This window comes from Rhineura floridana, chromosome 4 (genome assembly GCF_030035675.1).
Source record: "Rhineura floridana isolate rRhiFlo1 chromosome 4, rRhiFlo1.hap2, whole genome shotgun sequence".
Taxonomy (NCBI): Eukaryota; Metazoa; Chordata; class Lepidosauria; order Squamata; family Rhineuridae; genus Rhineura; species Rhineura floridana.
This window is the reverse complement of record NC_084483.1, coordinates 154,662,730-154,681,675: the sequence shown is the minus strand read 5'-3', so window position 1 is coordinate 154,681,675 and position 18,946 is coordinate 154,662,730. Positions and strand designations below refer to the sequence as shown.

At 44.0% G+C, this 18,946-nt stretch overlaps 1 protein-coding gene across 1 annotated transcript in view; it reads right to left on the bottom strand.

Annotated features, from left to right (window-relative positions):
• DNAH8 (dynein axonemal heavy chain 8) overlaps window positions 1-18,946 on the bottom strand; it is a 338,579-nt gene that overhangs the window by 60,035 nt on the left and 259,598 nt on the right. Inside the window, exons 70-74 of the mRNA XM_061624897.1 lie at window positions 7,343-7,555; window positions 6,187-6,324; window positions 4,702-4,829; window positions 3,868-4,039; window positions 1,436-1,591 (exon numbers count right to left, since the gene is read on the bottom strand). Of these exons, the coding sequence (XP_061480881.1) occupies window positions 1,436-1,591; window positions 3,868-4,039; window positions 4,702-4,829; window positions 6,187-6,324; window positions 7,343-7,555 (807 nt within the window). The remainder of the gene's footprint in view (window positions 1-1,435; window positions 1,592-3,867; window positions 4,040-4,701; window positions 4,830-6,186; window positions 6,325-7,342; window positions 7,556-18,946) is intronic.

Below are 18,946 nucleotides of genomic sequence, written 5' to 3'. Positions count from 1 at the left end.
GTGAGAAAGCTGGGCCAGCTTCAAACAGGGATTTAAACAAGGAGACCTCTGGGGCTGCAGCCGCGAGCCCTCAGAGAGGTGAGAAAGCTGGGCCGGCTTCAAACAAAGATTTAAACAAGGAGACTTCTGGGGCCACAGTTGTGAGCTCTCCGAGAGGTGAGAAAATTGGGCCAGTTTGAAACAGGCATTTAAACAGGGAGACCTGCAGGGAGACCTGCAGGGCCACAACCATGAGCCCCATGGGGGAAGCCGGGTCAAGGGAGGAAGGCGGGAAACCTGTGGGACCGCAGCTGCAAGCCCTGTAAGGAAGGAGAATTAGGTAGGATTTGGGAACAGGAGGCAGTCTCAATTTAAATGTAAAGGCTGAAAAGGAAAAACTCCTTCATAGGTAAGGTAAAATCACCCTCACAGGCAAAATAAAAACTCAGAATCACCAGTCCCCACAATACACTGCTACACACACTGAATAGGAAACAACAATAAAGAATCAATCAACTCACTATGCAGAATAGGGGACAAGGATAAAGATAATAGCCTCGGACAAAGGCAAGAATGAACTGGAGTGGGACTGGGAGCAGCCAGGGACTTGACTCCTTTGCATTCTTGCCTTTGGACACTAGGAGGAGCTATAACCCACGTGATGGCATGCTTTGTTGTTATATGCCTTCAAGTCAGTTACGACTTATGGAGACCCTATGAATCAGTGACCTCCAATAGCATCTATTATAAACCACCCTGTTTGGATCTTGTAAGTTCAGGTCTGTGGCTTCCTTTATGGAATCAATCCATCTCTTGTTTGGCCTTCCTCTTTTTCTACTTCCTTCTGTTTTCCCCAGCATTATTGTCTTTTCTAGTGAATCATGTCTTCTTGTTATATGTCCAAAGCATGATAACCTCAGCTTCATCATTTTAGCTTCTAATGATACTTCTGGTTTAATTTGCTCTAACATCCAATTATTTGTATATTTTGCAGTCCATGGTATGCGCAAAGCTCTCCTCCAACTCCACATTTCAAAGAAGTTGATTTTCCTCTTATCTGCTACCTGGGGAAAAAGATCTGTGAAGAGGAAAAAAAAACATTTGTTCTGGAAATACAATTGTCTTTCTTAGTATGATCTGAGTGAGAATGACTAGAAGACACCAAATACATATCTAAAAGTGATGCTAGCGTAAGAGAGCATAGAATAGTAGAGCTGGAAGGGGCCTATAATCAAAGGGAACTCATGTCCCCAAGAAAGGAGTAGATGCTTCACTTGATGAAAAAAGTGATAGTGCACAGAATGGTATGTTCTGTCTAACAGTTTACTATGGGTGACCCATTCATGTGAAGATATAAGCACTGCTTGCATTTACTTGAAATGTGTTTCCAGAAAATATATAGGTATTTGCAGGAAGAAAGGTGCATACACTTTCTTTTAAACTTTGCAACACTTACTTGTAAGTCATTTTCCTTTTCTTTTTGCTTAATCCATGTTTTCCCTTGAGTTTGTGGATCTATCAAGAGAGGATACCTTGTTGCTTTAGTGACAATTATGCCATTTTGAACTGAGAGTTCATCTCCTGGAAGCCCTTGTAGATTCCACTCACTAATCTGGACATTGAGAAAAAGCCATCATTTCCATAACCAATATTGAATTTCTGTTGTTCAGAGATATGTTTACAGTGCAGTCTTATACATGTTTCTTCTTATGTTCTTATTCATTGAAACATTCTTAAGTTTCACTAACACATCAAACCATTGTATAGCTCCATATAAGTTCAGTTCATTGTCACTACTCTGCTGGTCTTTGACCGTAATAAAATCATCAATCAATCAATCAATCAATCAATCAATCAATCAATCAATCAATCATTGTCGCTACTCAATTATATTTTATACACACATCATGCATGCACACACATGCACCTAAACACAGAAGTCCATATACCCATTTACTATATTACACCTTTAAAATAAGTGGACATTACTAGAAAAATTGCTGTCCTGGGCTCCTTTGGGAGGAAGGGTGGGATATAAATTTAACAAATAAATAAATAATAAAGAGGAGTTCACACACCAAAATATAAGAGTCATACAAGGTAGGGGTAGCCCATGTGGTTTCCTCCAGAATTCCCATCAGCCCCAGCCAGCATGGCCAGTATCAGGGATGATAGGAACTATAGTGCCACCATCTGTAGGCTGCCACATTGGCTACCCTGAAACTAAGGAAACATATTTAAAAAATCAGGCTGTAGTCCTATGTTCAGTTATCTGGGAGTAAACCCCACTGATCTCATTGGGGCTTAGTTTTCAGGAGACATGTATAGGATTATGCTATAAAATTATTAAATCATACATTAGCTTTTGTCTGGGGTGACCAGATGCAAAAGAGGATGGCTCCTGCAACTTTCATGGATGGGTAGAAGAGGGAATTTCAGCAGATATTGCTTGCATTATAAACTACACCTGCTGAAATTCTCTCTTCTGTTGTTTTAATAACAGTATCCCTGTGACTGTGCTATGCAGGAAACTACTTCTGAAACTAATTTCAAGAGCAGATTATGATGCATTAGGAGACCTGTGGACTGTTTGTTACCAAATAAAATATATATTGAGCAATCGCCATTTATTGAACTCACTATGGAGTACGGCTGAACATGTTTCATTACAAACTGATTTCTTGCCCTCCTGCTGTTGCTGGAGTACAACTCCTATAGTTTCTGACTGCAGGCTATGCTGGATGAGACAAATGAGAGTCGGAGTCCAACAACACCCAGAGGGCCACAGGTCCTCTACCAGTGAGTTACTCTCTTGCTGTAAAAACAAATGCAGTGATACTCAAGCCAAAGACATATGTCTTCAAGATGCTACAGTATCTATGCAAGCTTTTGTTGCAGCTGTGTTCACTTATTTTTGGAAGGTTAAATTTATAGCATATCATAACTGGCAATGTATTGACTAAATTATATGCTACAAGGTTAGAGATGTTTTATTACATGAAGACAGCCTCAACCATGTTCATGATTGCAGCAGCTAGAAAAATCATATTTGCAATCATGAAATGGTCTCTGTTTATCTCCCTCCTTCCAGTTCAGACTGAAATTTCTGTATGAGGTTGTGTACAAAGTTTCCAGTCACAGGAAAATCATCTAGTTTCTTTCATATTAGAGATGTCCCTAGGTCCAGGATGGAATAAACAGAAATAAGGAAAAAAAAACTTGGTCTGTAAATGAAATTCGAGCACAAACCAATCAGAAAGACATTCATACAGAGAAGATCCAAAACAGTAAAGAAAAATTTGCGATCTTAAATAAGGATATAAGCCAGACAGACTGTAGAGCAAGGCGAAACATAGCTCAAGCCAGGCAGGAAAATGAACTAACACTACGTGGGAGGGGATGAGGTGAGAGTCCTTTGGAGTGTTAACTCTTTCCTGCCTCAAGCAACAGGTGAGGAAGATGATATCCCACTTGGGGTGTCCTGGTACCCATTGGAGAAAGCACACTGAACACTTTCTTTTTATAGCAGAGAAATAAGTAACAGTGATAAGTTGTATCTTTATTTTATGTCAACAAATCATTTATCTGCTTTAAAGTTTATAGTTTATTATTTATTTATTTATTAAATTTATATCCCTTGGAGTTGCTGCTCCAGGGTTCAGTTCTCCAAGCTGCTGTCTGCCAGAACTGCTTCCTTCCATGCTTTCCCTTTGGTTCCTGTTGCCATGAACGTACAGTACACATATTTTATAGAACCTTATACAAACTATGTTCTAATACATGATGAGAAAACATTCTTCAGATTAGTTAAAAATGTAAAAAGTTTGATTCTACTTCATAAACAGTAAATAGAAATATACAAAAAATTTAACAGAATATAGGACCTACCGTAGGAGGATCTACCAACATTGAAATGAGATTCAAGTTTTCAGTAAAAGGGATTTTTCTATTTCTCATCTCTGACTCCCATAAATCTTTAAGCAAAAGATTCCTGAATATCTGATTGAAAGGGCCACAATATGAAAGGAAGCCTGTGCAGAGTAAAACATCTCCCACAAGTCTAGAAAAATAAGGAAACTCTGTTAATATTGTTTACATTTTTAATTCTTTAAATCAATAGATGTAGCAGAGACCTTTTTTTTAAAAAAGTCATGCAAATTCAAATAACAATGGCCGAATTCAGGGGGACATAAAGTGAGTTTGCTGTCTATTTTACTTCTAAGTTTTAAAATGGGAAATAGTTATTTCAGAACCCATGACTGATTAAGTGGATGAGGATTCCACTAGCACTAACCACTTGCTTCAGTGAGCTGATTAAAAACAAGTCAGGACACTGAAGCAGTGTTGTTCCTCATATAACCTTAGGTATCAGCAGCACTAATTTATACTGTGGAGGGAAGCAAGAAGACTGTAAGGGAGACAATTTTGCAAGCCCTAATCTACTCATGCATCCAATCCCCCCAAATAAGAAGAAAAGAAAGAAGAAATTTATATCCATTTAGAGATTAAATATCAATCATATATTTATTTGAGGTTGAAATTAACTCTTTTAAATTATTTTGGTCAATAACAAACATTATTATGGAATAACAGAAGTGACAGTGATGTTAACTCCCTCTGATTTCACTGGAGCCTGATAGTTACCTATTTTCACAGCCTATCTATAAGTGTTTAGTAGTATTTTAAAATGAATTCTGATCCTTTATTTGTCATATACCATACCTGTTTATCTGGGCTCGGAACTCTTTACTTTGCTGGGTCCATCTAATTTTCTCTCCACTCAAGCCATCTATAAGTGCAGAGGCTGCCTGCATCTTTCTCCTACACATTTCTGCATCATTCAAGAGGTCCTAAAATTTTGAAATGTTATGGCACATATTTTTCAAAATGACTATATGACAGTTATGCTACTTCAAAACAAATTATGAGCATCTATCTTGAGAACAGATACAAGATGTTATCAAGGTCATTTATGGCATAACCATTACTAGGCATTGATTGAGGATAAAATACTGCAGCATTTTCAGCAGAATTGATGAAAATCATCCATAGCAACTACTGTTATCCACAAGTAGCCCAGGAACCTCATGTCTCTGGATATTAGACCCCATAACATAGTGGATTTTCTCATTACTTTTAGGTCAAAATATTTGCCAGGAATCATCCCCCTAATCTTGTCTTGATTCAATCTCAACTAGTTTATCCATATCCAGTATCTAACCATGGTGGTGCAAATCCACAGCCAGATGAAAGAATAGAGAGATTTGGGTGTTATTCATATAATGGGTCCATTTCACACCCATTCTTGCAGTCTTATCCAGAAATTTTACATATACATTAAACATGAGTAAAGTCAAGATAGCAATGTATGACTCATGAGGACTAGTGCCAAGGACATGACAAGCAATCATTCATTTTTATGCATTACAGCCGCACTCAACAGCCAGCTTGTGAATACCTCATGGCTGGTTTTAGTGTGAGTTACTACAGCCTTTTAAGTAGCAATTTTTACCCCAATATGTATTTGCATTACACTTTAAATTGTTTTTCTATAAGTTTTTATTATTGATGTTTTCATCATTAAGTCACTTTGGGGTGTTTTATGGGAAGGGGTTCATAAATAAAGTATGGGGAAGATTCCTACCTCCAGATGCTCATTTCACTTGAAAAAAAAATCTTGCATGTTTTGGTGTCATTAAAGTAGTGAAACTATTCTGTCTCCAAGGTAGGAACAAGGTCCTACCTGAACCTAGACATTCGGAGATCCAAAGAGCTTGGTGTCCACAAAGTAATTTAGGGGAAAGGATAGACTGTGTTACAGCAGCCCTGTTATACTTCTAAACAGTGTAATATTCATATTTTTAAAAAATTCTATTATCTGCCTTTTAGCCTACTAGGGTCAAAACCCTAGTCTCCTGAAGATCTCTGTGCAAACTGTCAACTAGACCCACAAACAAAGTTTTAGTACCACTCCCATATCAGAGATCTGATGGGCATAGATCCAGGAACTGCAAAAAGCAGGTAAAATGCCCAGCCTGAAGCCAGGCAACCACCATTTCCACAACCTTGCCCAAGACAGGAAAAAATTCAAAACAAGGCAGTGTCAAGCTACAGAAGCAGCATCACAAATAGACTTGACCAAGAAGCATTTTACTTAACTCTATATAGTAAATAAATCCTAAACTTCAAATTTTCAACATGTTTTACCATCTTCTCCTTCATAGCTGCATCAAACTTGGCTTGTACTTTATCCAGTTCTGCTTGCTTCTCATCTAATAATGCTTGAGCCTTTCCTAATTCTGCGTTTGCTACTTTCAAACGCCCTTCTTGCTTTGCCAAGTTAGCCTGAAAGTAAAAAATGAATGAAGCAATAAGTTTTCCAGGGACATCTATAACGATATATAAATATGTTTGTTTCCTTGTAATTTTGGTTATTAAAAACAGAAAGAGAAAAATCACGCTAATACTAATTAGATTAATCTATCTGTGCAAAAAAGGATGTAGTCTCAGGAAATGCTCCTCTGAATCTTCCCTCCCTAGCAAAGAGGAACCAAGATCACAAACTTATATGAGAATCATACACAAAGAGTGCTTATCAATGGTTCCTTCTCAAACTGGGCGGAAGTAACGAGTCGGGTACCACAGGGCTCGGTCCTGGGCCCAGTGCTCTTGAACATTTTTATTAACGACTTGGATGAGGAGGTACAGAGCATGCTTAGCAAATTTGCAGATGATACAAAATTGGGGGGCATAGGTAATACCGTGGAAGACAGAAACAAAATTCAAAGGGACCTTGATGGGCTGGAGCATTGGACTGAAAACAACAGAATGAAATTCAACAGGGATAAATGCAAAGTTCTACACTTAGGAAAAAGAAACTTGATGGCCTTATAGGCCCCTTCCAACTCTACTATTCTATGAGACAGGAGGTGATCCAGTCATGGATTTTGTTTGTGATTTGTTTGAATATAAATTCCTCCATTTGCTGGTCTTACAATCTGTATAAAAATTCTAAATATTCCCACACTGTAGCTTGTGCAGATGCAATTCATTCCCTCTTGTGGGGAAGTGAAAAGCATCACATGATACTGCCAATCAAATTGAGATATGCTCTTTAAAATACAGATCTTAAAACAAATTTCAACTAAAACAAAATTAAAGGTGAATTTGGAGTTTCCCAATGAGGTGAAACATCTCTCAGGATTTCAAGGGAAGTTAAAAGAATTACTTTAGGATTTGGGATATCACAGGTGGATTTCTTCTAGCACTATTGGTGTACAAGCAAATGACAAAAGACTTCTGCAATATTTCTTTTTCCTCCCAGTAACTAAAAATGTATTTGAAACCAAATATTGTCATTTACCTTAAGAGGCAACACATCTCTGTTTATGCTATAAAATGTTGCCATGGCCAGTGTCCAAGAAAGGAGCCCAGCCACATTACCACAGACTTTTTTACCATTCTCAAAAGTATAATCCTCCATTTGAAAATAAGGCTGTAGTAATTCTACTGTCTCTTCATTGATTGAATCTTTAGCAAACTGCTGGAGACTCTGCAGAAATGGTCCACTCATAAGCTGTAACAAAATGGACAAATATTCATTTTTCTGCTATCACAATTCTAATTGAAATAATTTTTTGTATATTTATTTCTTCTTTACTTTAAATGTTTTAAAGGTCTATCAACCAGTTGTTGCTCTTCCCTTAAGGCAGGGGTGGGGAGCCTGTAACCCTCCATATGTTGTTGAACATCTGGCTGGGTCTAATAGAGTTCAACAACATCTGAAGGGCCCAAGATCCCCCATTATGTCCTTAAGAGTTACTTTCATCTACTTACTGTTATATGGTGGTAGAAAACTCTAATTTATCAAATAGATAGGACATTCCTAAGGGAAAAAATATGGGTACCTCAAATACCAGCTCAATGAACTTCAGGTCCTTAATAAGACATTGTCCTGTATGAGATTCTGGAGAACAGCAAGGTACAGAAGTGGGGGATGGGGTGGAGGGGAAGCACTGGCTGAAGAGAAGAATGTGTTAGCACATAATGCTAAGCCAAAATATGCAATGAGTTGTGTGCAGTTGCCCAGAGCTCCTTTGAAGCTGCTTCATTTTCCCTTTAATGTAACAGGAAGCTACGTGTAAACCTGCAAACTGTGGTTAATGGCTTCAAAACAAGCTAGGATGTGAAGCCAATTTTAAATCATAACTTCATATCCTGGCTCGTTTTGAAGGCATTAACTATAGTGTGCATTTGCATGCAGTGGGGAACCATGGTTAAGTACTAGGTCCTAGCTTGTTCAGTTGCTCACACAAATGGAGGATGGAAGCATAAGGGAAGGGGCCATGTATAAGTGCATACTACTCATCCATATCCTAGATGATTAAGGTAAGAGTTTTGGCTTAATATGAGCAAACATAGCCATTATGTGACTAACCTAATCATCAGATAATGTATTATTAGAACAGTTGATCTATACATATGACAGACTATAGTTTGTAGTATTTATTTATTATATCTATTTGCTACCCTTCCTCTATGGAGCTTAGAGAATGGACCGTGGGTTTCATCTGAAAGGTGGTTTTCCAGGTATGGTGGTTTGCCATCAGGTAGGTGGGTTATAGTGTCACCTAGAGTGTGAAGGCAGGAATGAACAGGAGTTAAGACTTGAGCTGTTCCTTCCTGTCCTCACCCCAGTCCATTCCAGAAGAAGCTGAAGGAGAACATCTTGACAACAGTCGCATGGTGAACACACAGCACAGCAAGAATACACATAAAAAAACTGCAGACACAATAAGAGCAGCAAAATATTGATAATACATGCAATAAAGTCTTAACTAGTTTGCAACTTCATAAAATCAACAAGGAAAAAGCAGCCTTAGCAATACATGCACAGATAAAACGTGACATGAGAAATTAACATATAGACAGTCCACTCAGCAGGGCGGGCCCTGATGGCATGATACTGGGAAAAACCACTTTTCAGGTGAGACAATGGTCTATTTTCCCAAGGTAGCATGCCATCAGGTGGGATGTACCAAAGGAGTCCTAATAGGGAGGGACCACCCAGGCTTCCTAAATGTGAGATACCATGTTGTAGAAAATACACCTCCCAGGGAAAGCATCTATAGAAGCATAACAATATAACTCGTAGTGCAAAATAAACAAGTCAGGACAAGACCAAACAGTGGCCTCACAAATGACCATAAGTGGAATGTTAGTGGACAGAGTAGTCAAGATGGCTTCTGATCTTGTGCATGTTGTAATGAAACCCTGGTAATTTCAGGGACTCATATGACCTTGTGCAGTGAAACATGATGTAATGGGATCCCAGTAACCTCAGGGATTCATATAATAGAGAAATGTAAGCCCACAGCTAGCAGGACAAAATAGAATGTGAATCCTTTTCTCACAGCAAGCAGAACAATATAGAAATTGAAATCTTTCCCCCCCAAGTTCTGGAATGGAAGAAGATGAATGGAGATTCAGGCCAGTGAATGACCCAAGTAAGAGTAAGGTAAACCTTGGGAGCCCCTTGCACACCTAATGAATGCCCAACCTTCTCCAAAAGGTGAGCCAGATTGGAATGAAACAGATTGAGACAAAATGACCAAAGAATGCCCACTCAGTAAAGATTGTCCTGGCAGACAAAATGTAAGAGATGGCAAAATCTGCTGACACAGAGTGTTAGGCTTCAGCCCATCTTCAAAGCTAGAGGGACGTACCCTCTGAGAAGAACACCACTTGGAAGGAGTGAACCATGAATTTTGGTAAATCTGGATCCTGGAAGACAGGATAGTGGTGATGATCGCCCTGGAAAAAGACCCCCAACTTACTGAAACATCCAGATGCCAGAAAATTGCCTGGGACAGAAGACCGACCTCCTTGGCAACCTCCCTAGATCCATGATGGACAGGCTGAAGTGAACTGAACACCATGGCCAGTGTGATCAGTACAGGCTGGAAGAATAAGCTGAATGCAGTTACTGGAGAGTCCGTCCCACCAGCAGTAAGGAGGCAAGGCATACAGCAGACTGCTTGACCAAGGAGCCAGAAAAGTGTTGACTACCCCTGCCTCCATCTCGAGATATATCGTGAAGAAGCAGGAAAAGCTGAGCCTTATGAATAAAGACAAACAGATCCACAGACACATGCAATGCAACTGGCGGAACATCCCAGTATAGTCTCCACACCCATGACTTAACTTGTTGCCTGCTAAGCTGGACCACTTCAAAGTCTATGTCGCCGCTGAAATGTTCTACCCTGAAGAAGTGGAGGCGATGCCTGGCTGAGGGGACTAGATGTGTGCTTGCTTGAAGACCCATCAACTGAGTGCCCCCAAAGGGAAAGAACCAAAACAGGAGCAGAACCAAAGCAGGGGCAGAAAGAAGTCTGTACCATGTGTTAAGCTTGAGACCCAGTGAAATGATTGCACTAAGCAGTGTAACTTTCTTTTGAGAACATTGTACGACCAAACTGCATTAAGTGGATTTGGAGAAGTGTGTCAGGCCAAGACGACGGTATGTTAAGATGGGACAAATCACACCAAAATGGTGGCAATCATGTCCCATGAAAAACAGCCTTCCCAGATGCACCAGTCAATTGACAGTCAACTTCAAGCATACTAGTCTGGATGGTTCATTAGCCCCTGGAATGTTTGACCAAACCAGGCTAGATGCAAAAAAAGGACCTTGAAATGGCATGGTGAGATGTACTGGAAGATGTAATGGTGGCAGAAACTCCAACTTTACTATTTCCAACTAGAGATGTAAAATTTCCAGAAATTTTGAAGCCACAGGAAAAAGAAACTTTTTTTATGTTTCCCCCCTAGAAAAAAACAGATTTTTTTGGAAAAATGGAACAAAATGCAATGTTAGCACTTTTTACAGATTGAAAGTCACTTTGTTACTTCAGGAACATCAAATATAATTATGTACAAGTTGGTCTGGCATAAAGTTATCACATTTGGTATATTAAAAGTACATTTTATTCAAACAATTATTACAAATTGAATTTACTTTTTTTAATTTTTACTTTTTTTGGTAACAAATGGATCTACAAGATCCTGAAGTGTAAGGAACACCTGAACTGTAAGGAACCTCTTTTGTTTTGCCAATTTATGAGAATCAGGCAAAAAACAATTAAAAAAAAACAACAGAAGAAACCATCAACATTAATAACAAAGAAAATTATTTATGTCTCTCCTAGTCCTCCACAGTGTCAAGCAGACATAAAGCATCCATTCCCATAAAAAGAACTGAGAAAAAAAGGGGGGGACCAAGATTCAATTAAACATTTTATTCATCATGCTAAACTGAAACATTCCATTATCCATTTTTTCTTCATTTTTTTCAATTTTTCCAATTTTTCAGTAAAAAAAAACAGAAAAAGCTTTGAAAAAAAAGTAAAAAAACAATTTTTCTGAATTTTTCCTGTTTTTTTCTAGGACTTCACATCTCTATTTCCAACAAACATGGCCACCTGGGCCAGAATGTGTTGATACACTACTATAGTGTATATTTACCATATCTTTTCCACCCCCCAGCAGTAGAGGTATTGGCAAAAAAAATAAAAAAATCAGGAGACGTGATAGCTAGGTAGAGGCTGGCGGAGAGCCAAGTTGTCCCTGCCTAGAGAATATTTACAGTAAGTGTACACAATCCAACCTTTTGCAATGGGCAGTTAAGACCTCCTAACAAGGGACATGGAACCTGACAAATACAAAGTGCCTTGCTAGGAACCGACTAGCACTGCATTGTATGATTACCTGCTAAAATCCGAATTCCTATTTGAAGAGAAAACTGGTTGCATGATTAAATAGCTTGAAGCTAGAATGCTAGCTTGAAGCTAGAGTGTACCGCCAACAGGAGAAGGATTGAAAATAAGAGGGTTTGCAGAAAACTCTGAAAGTTGAACTTGACTTGACCATTGCCCTGCCCAGAGCCCGAGACATGAGATGGAAGCGAGGCTTGGTTTAATTCTCATTTTATTAGTGTGATGGTTACATCCAAAGCAGTGCACTTCATGCACCTGTCTATTCTGACTCACTACTTGCCCTAACTAGTCTAGCTAAGCAGTCTCTGCAGTGTGTGGGAGAGTTGACTCAGCACTAGAGTCTGGGTGGGCACCTGCTTAAGTAGGGAAGGTCTTTGCCCGTAACTGATGGCTCCTCTGCAGTTCCACCCTCTTTTCACACCTTCTCGCATGGGGTGGGGGGGCGAGCCTCTGATGCCCCATCTGACAGTGAGGGTTTGCTAGGTGATGGCGTGACCTCAGGGAGCGAGAAGTTGGTTGGCAGGGAAGCATTTGAAGGACCAGGCAGGGATTCCGGCACGGGCAGGGTTGGCGCGTGCTAAGGGTTGCTTCCCAGTGGCTCAGACAGGGAACTCACAGACGGGGTGGGATCTGCCTCGACAGGAGGGATGGGCAAGGAAGACTGTGGGCTGACAGAGCCCCCCCTCCTATAATGTCCGCAGGGGCCTCATCCTCATCTGACTCCTCTCCCTGATCTAACTCCCCTTGACCCTGGGGTGCAACACCCACAGAAACAAATCGGAATTCCTTGTGGAGCTTCTGGCAGAAGAACATTGCACTTCCATGGAATCCATGAGTCTAGGGAGTTCCTTGTTACCCTGTAGCTCCACAGGGAGATAACCAGCAGCTTGGGTAGTCTTACTGGCTTTTAGGCATACACAGAGGGCGCCAGCAGTTTCATCCAAGAGGATCAAGGCTACCTTGTAGTTACACAGAGAGAGAGCCAGCAGCTTGGGCTGGGTCCCAGAGGATCAGACAATCCCGTTCCGTGCCCGGTACATGCCAGGCAAAGGGGCGAGTTTGCAGCCGCAGCTGAAGTACAGGCTGCCATCGTGTGGGGGGGTGCACACGCAGCGCGCTGTCGCGCCGTCGTGACACACAGAAAGGAGGCGGGGTGGCTGAAGGCCATTTAAGGCCACTCCACCAGCCTTCCGCCCTCCTTTGAATTTTGGCGGCGGCAGCTCGCTTGCCAGTGCACATGGCTTCCCAGGGCTCGTTCTAGGCCGGGCCTTGGTGTGCGGCTGGCCATCGTGGCGGATCGGGGCAGTGCGGTGCGGCGGCGAGGCCCCTGGCTCAGCGGCATGGCAGCAGGGAGCCCTCGGCCACGGGAGTCCCTCCAGCAGTGGCGGTGCTGTGGCGGCAGCAACGGGGCTCCAGGCCGGGGAGGCCTGCAGGAGGCATCAGCAGAGCCTGTGGCGTGGCGCAGCGCAGACGACAGCAGCAGCGACTATCCGCAGCTGCGGCAAGGCCTAGCGGCAGCAGCGCACCTCTAACAACGCAGCCCTGTGGCTGCTTTCTTTCTTGGATAGCTCCAGGGGGATCCCTGTGGGAGGGTGGGAAGGTTATTGCCCCTTACCCACCCCATAGTAAAGGAATTGGGTTCCAGCCCCATCAACCCCCCCCCCGCAGGCACTGGTTGGCCCAGGTGGCCTGGATCGCTGGGGGCTGGATAAGGGGGCCTATCTGTAGGTGGCTGGGGTGTGCAGGGTGAGGAGAGGGCACTGTCCGGCTGGGCTGTGAGGGTGCTGGTCCCCCTTTAGGGACCCCCAAGCTGACCACCCCTCATTTCTGGGGAGACACTCCCCCCTCTTGCTTTGGCAATGAAGCATGGGCCGTGGGGGGGTCTTTAGTTGAAAGGGATTGACCCGGCTAAGCTCTAGCTCAGGATGCCACCCAAAAAGGGCAAGGAGGGCTGAAAGGGAAGGGAAGGCCCCCCAGGGCGGAGGGTAGACGCCCACCCCCATTCATGATAAAGGAAAATAGTAATGCTATTTGCCTCCTCTGTGCAAGACATTTTTCCTTGCTGTCATTACAAACAGAGGCTGAGCACAGATTTTTGGAACATGCTTTTTAAAAGTAGGAGCTAGACCACAACAGAGCAAATGTGCAATTGCAACACAGCTGTATATGACACTCTCCTCTATGTTTAAAAGCATTGTTTTCGATAAAGAAGCATTCCCCACCTTTTATTATCCTGCACCCAGATAAGCCCCGTCACACACCCCATTAGGTCACTTGGTGGCCCAGGAGGCCTGGATTGTCTGGGGCTGTACAGGGGAGCCAATTGGTTGGTGACTGGGGGGTGCAGGGTGAGAAGAGGGCACAGTCCGGCCAGGCTGTGAAGGTGGCAGGGCCCCTCTAGTGCTTCCTCACGCTTACCACCTCTCCTTTCTGGATGAGGCACTCCCTTTGCTTCTGCAACAGGGCATAGGCCGGGGGGGGGGCTTTAGCAGAAGGGAATAGACCTGGCTACACACTCAATCTCAGGATGCCACCCAAAAGGGCAAAGTGGGCCGAAAGGAAAGGGCAGGGCCCCCAGGGCGGAGGGTAGATGCCCACCCCCAGCTGTGGAGGAGTGGAACATAGCCAATGCACTTCATGTGCTGTTATTTCTAGGGTTATTTTACCATTTACAGGGATCTCGGACCCTGGAGATGAAGGATTGTAGCTCAGTAACAGATCACTTGCTTTGCATGCAAAGGATCCTCAGGTTCAGCCCTCGGCACCACCAGTTGGGACCAGGAGATACTTCTATTGGGGGCCCCTCGCCCACTACAGAAAGTGAAATAGGAGTAGACTCCTCTTCTTGATACTGAAGTGTATTTTTAGTTTAAACCGACTGTTTCTATTCATTTACCAATTACCTAGAGAGGTACTGGGCTATCTCACACTGGGGACATTCCAGGGGCAGCTGGACAGCCATCTGTGGGGATGGTTTTATTAAGGGATGTACTGAAAAGGCCATTCCACTTCCACACTGTCTTTGCAAACCAGGAAAGTTTGGAGAAGGGGTCAGTCAATTAGGGAGAACTTGTGGATGAGTGGGGCAAAATTTGCCTGCACTCCTACACCCTCCTGCTGCCTGTGGCTGCCACTTGTTTTGCAGAATGCCTGAGAAAGATGCTCTGTCATAACATAGCAATATTCTGAGATATATTCGAAAGATAATGGTCGCCTCTTTGGCATGCACCATTACAATGGCAGCCGCAAGGAGCGAACGCTGTGGGTGTTTCATCCCAGAGCATTTGGGGAGACACATGTGGCCACCAGTTGGAGGCCATTTGGATTGGAGTGATGCAATGTAATTACAAAGAGCAGAGGCTTTTTGGGGAGGGCAGGTGGCAGCTGGAGACAGAAAGGAGGCTGCAGGAGCCAGTAGGGATCCCAATTAGTGCTGCAACCCACCTCTAAAACTACCTCACCTCCGCAAAGGCAAAGGGAGCTCATCCCCTCTTTTCACTGTCAAGCTTCTCCTCCCCAAATACGTTCTTCAAAACCCAGGTAAGAATATATAAACCTTTCCATTAGTTAAGTCCTATAAACCTCAGTCCAGAGACCCATTTAACCTGTGATATTCTGAGTAAACATACTTAGGATTCTGCTGTATGGGTGCAATCACGGGCACCCTTCCGAGGGAATAAGTAACAATACACTCAGGGGGATTTTCTCATAAGTATCCATAGAATTGGTCCAAGTCATATTTCTCTGAGTAAATTATTTAAACATAATGGAATTCCTTTCAGTAATGATGTGCAGGCTGCATATTTGCTTGCATCTTCTCTTTAGCTAGTTTGCAAACTGACTGTAGATAAGGTGGCCACCTTTTTTACAGGCCACTAGTCCTGTGCTTTTAAGAGTCATTTGATCTGCAGACATTAGAAGATGACATTGCTCAACTCCATGCCATGTAATAACCGCTGAATATGAACCTGCAATTAAACAAGCCAGAAGGATAGCAGAGGCTGCTCAAGGAAAGTGTCCCTTCCCAGCTAAGCTCGAGGTGCTATGGACCTTGCTGGCAGACTGCCCAGTTTATGGGGAGACTCATTTTATGATGCGGTTTTTCTTTATTAGGCGGTTCTTCTGGATCCTATACTGTGGCCCCCGGCTTGCCCTTATGGCCGGCAATCTTAAATCAGTCTTAGGTACAGACGCACTGGTCCAGGGGACGATTGATAAAGATATACAGTTGGGCAGGGTTATTGGCCCCTTCCCATCATCCCTACAAGTGGGGTCAGTCAGTAATGGCTTCATACCGGATAGTCTATGCACAAGGCACTACACTGCATTCAATATGGTGCACGCCTGTGGCAGAGGTGCCTTATGGGCAAGTGTGGCAGCTAATCTGCCTGCATTGCCGGCTGTTGAGTTTTGCCTTTTAGGTTGACTATGCAGCAGAGCATTACCTATGGGCTGCTGTATTCTTGTATGGAGCACTTCAGCTCCTTCTTGGAAGGGACAGTCAGGAGACGAGAGGGCTCAGAAGCAGTGGGGCACTATTTTCATGATTTACGGTTCACGGGTAGGGCAGACTTTGGGTGCAGGTTAGCACCTGATGGCGCCGTTTATAGCGTGGCTATGAGCTAGGGGGTTCCTTTGGCAGCTGGAAAAATGGAGGATCCTGCCCCAGGGTTCACCGGGTTTATGGTGCCATAACAGGGATTTCACAGCCTTACCACAGCTTCAGGGTTTGTTTTTGTTTTGGCTGCATTATGCACCAACCTGTGGTGTGCTCCCCCTTTTTCCTGCAGTGTGTCAATGGTGTTTCAGTTAGAGGAGGGACTGACTCTGGGGGGGAGAACTGCTAGTCCCATACCACACACTGGGAGATGGGGGAGGGGAGTCGGAGATGGCCATATCCCTATCTGTTGCCCCAGCATGCTCACCAGTTATCAGACAGGAAAAGGGGATTTCTGGGAGTTATGGGCCGGCAGGGGCTATGCCCCTTATCCTCATCCTCCATATTCACCTGACCTGCCGGGGATTGTTGGTCAGGGAGGTGCCCTGTGACCAGCAGTTGCATGCAGCGGCCCTCACACTTAATTTTGGAGCCTTCCGGATGGGGGGTGGGAGTGTTTGGGTCCAGGTCAGACTTCAGGCAGACCAGGGGCGCAAGAGGCAAACCATTATTTTATCCTGCCCCAGGACTGGACACTTGTCCCGTGAGGGCATCATGGTGTTTTGGCCTGTGGCTACAGGCCCAATTGCCTGATATTCAGGTGGAGGGATCTTCCCTCATAAAGTTTCTGTCTAGCGTCGCACAGCCTGGGAGCAGACGCATGGGGGTTTTTGGGGACATGCTCCTACAGAATTGGGGCTGCATACCTGGCAGGGGAATTGCCTACCTGGAGTACATTCACCCCTGGGGCGAGTCTGAAGGTCCAGGACCCAACTGTTCATGATTGTTTCTGTTTTTGGCAGGTTGCTGGATGGGGATGGAGCAGATGCGCAGCCTACTCTGCAGCCATGGCATGATCTGCTAGGCTGGCCATGGGGCCGCAAACGCACATTGGTTCACAGCTGGGCTTCTGATGGTGGGCCACAGTTTGGTGGCTGGGTCAACAGAGTATGCGCTGGGATGGTCTCCTACCCACGTTGTTCCAGCAGGTTTGAGTGCAGAAGGTCCCGCAGGTGGTGGTCATTCCCCTGGGTGGGAATGACCTTGGTTACTCAAGGGCAAGACCCTCAGTGGCAGACATGTGAGGACATGCGGTTGAGGCCACGATAGCCTCTGGTCATCTGCCGTGGTCAGACATAGAGGGCAAGGCCCTCAGTGGCAGGCATGTGAGGACATGCAGTTGAGGCTATGATAGCCTCTGGTCATCTGCTGGAGGGCAAGGACCTCAGTGGCAGGCATGTGAGGACATGCAGTTTGTGAGGCAATGATGGCATCTTCTTGACGGACCTGCAGAGGGGTCTGCACAAGATTCTTATTGGATGTGGGGTAAAGGGAGACTAAGCAGAGGCTTGTCCCCCTTTTGTGGCAAGGAAGTGCGGGGGAAAGGTTAAAAGGGAAAGGGCAGCTAGGTGACACCTTTAGGCACCTTTGGGGGTGATTGGCGGTCCGGGGGCCTGCAGCTCAGGGCTATACGGCCCGGGGGCAGAACACGGGCCGCCTTTGGGGCCAACGTGCCTCATCCGCTCGGAGTTTCAGGGCTCCGGGGGACGGTGATGCGGGTTGGACCCCCTACACATCTTCAAGGTGTGGCCCGAGCTGGGGTCTGGCACAGGGCAGCCCTGGGCTCAGGCAAGGTTTGGTTGCCCTATGGCTGCAAGCAGGCTTTGCCTGGATCATCAGAATGCTCCCGCACCTGATTTCCCCTCTGCAGGTTCATTATTCTAATTGATTCCGTTTAATAAAGTGGCCCATGATTTAACCCAATGAATGGTGTTTGTGTTTTATTTCGGCAATAGGCCGCAAATACATGGAGGCAGGCCACCAGTGGCCATCCACCATGATCAGCTCTGACTCCATAAAAGGAGTAAAATGTTTTGAAACAGTAGCCAGCACACTGCTGTGCTCATGTCCTGCCTCCGAGCCTACCCTGGATGTATGGGGCTGCTGGAGAGACAGCCACAGGAAGCAAGTATCCAGGGACCTGTTTTGATTAAATACCTGCGCAGTGAACACCAAGGAATGCAGGTAACCAAGTCTCTTGAATGCCTAGTAGCAGCCAGAAAGGGAACCACTTGCAGGTAGTCACAGACCAGTGCCATAGAAACAGCACTTGCAGAGTACCAGTAATGTTAAACTTTACTGCTGTTTTAATGAACAGAAAGAGTAAGAGAAGGCCTGGGAGCCTGCCTCTTGAAAAAGGTATGTATGTGTCTTCCGATTCTATAAAAATCATCCTCAAACCCTTCCAGAAGACTAGTTGTCCAAACAAAAAGAATAATATCAGAATATGCTTACATTTACATTTTCTGAAATGCTTAATTGCAGGTAGGGAAACAGAATATTACCTCAATACATACATGCCAATGTGTGTAACCTTTAGCCAAGGCTAAATTGTTTTGACAATTTTAATATGGATCTTAAAACTTTTGTAAGTCGCCCAGGGACCTGCTGGTATAGGGCAGGACTTAACTGAGAAACTACCACCTTAATAGATAGGAGAGAGAACTTAATGTAATCTGAAAGAGCTTAATTTATG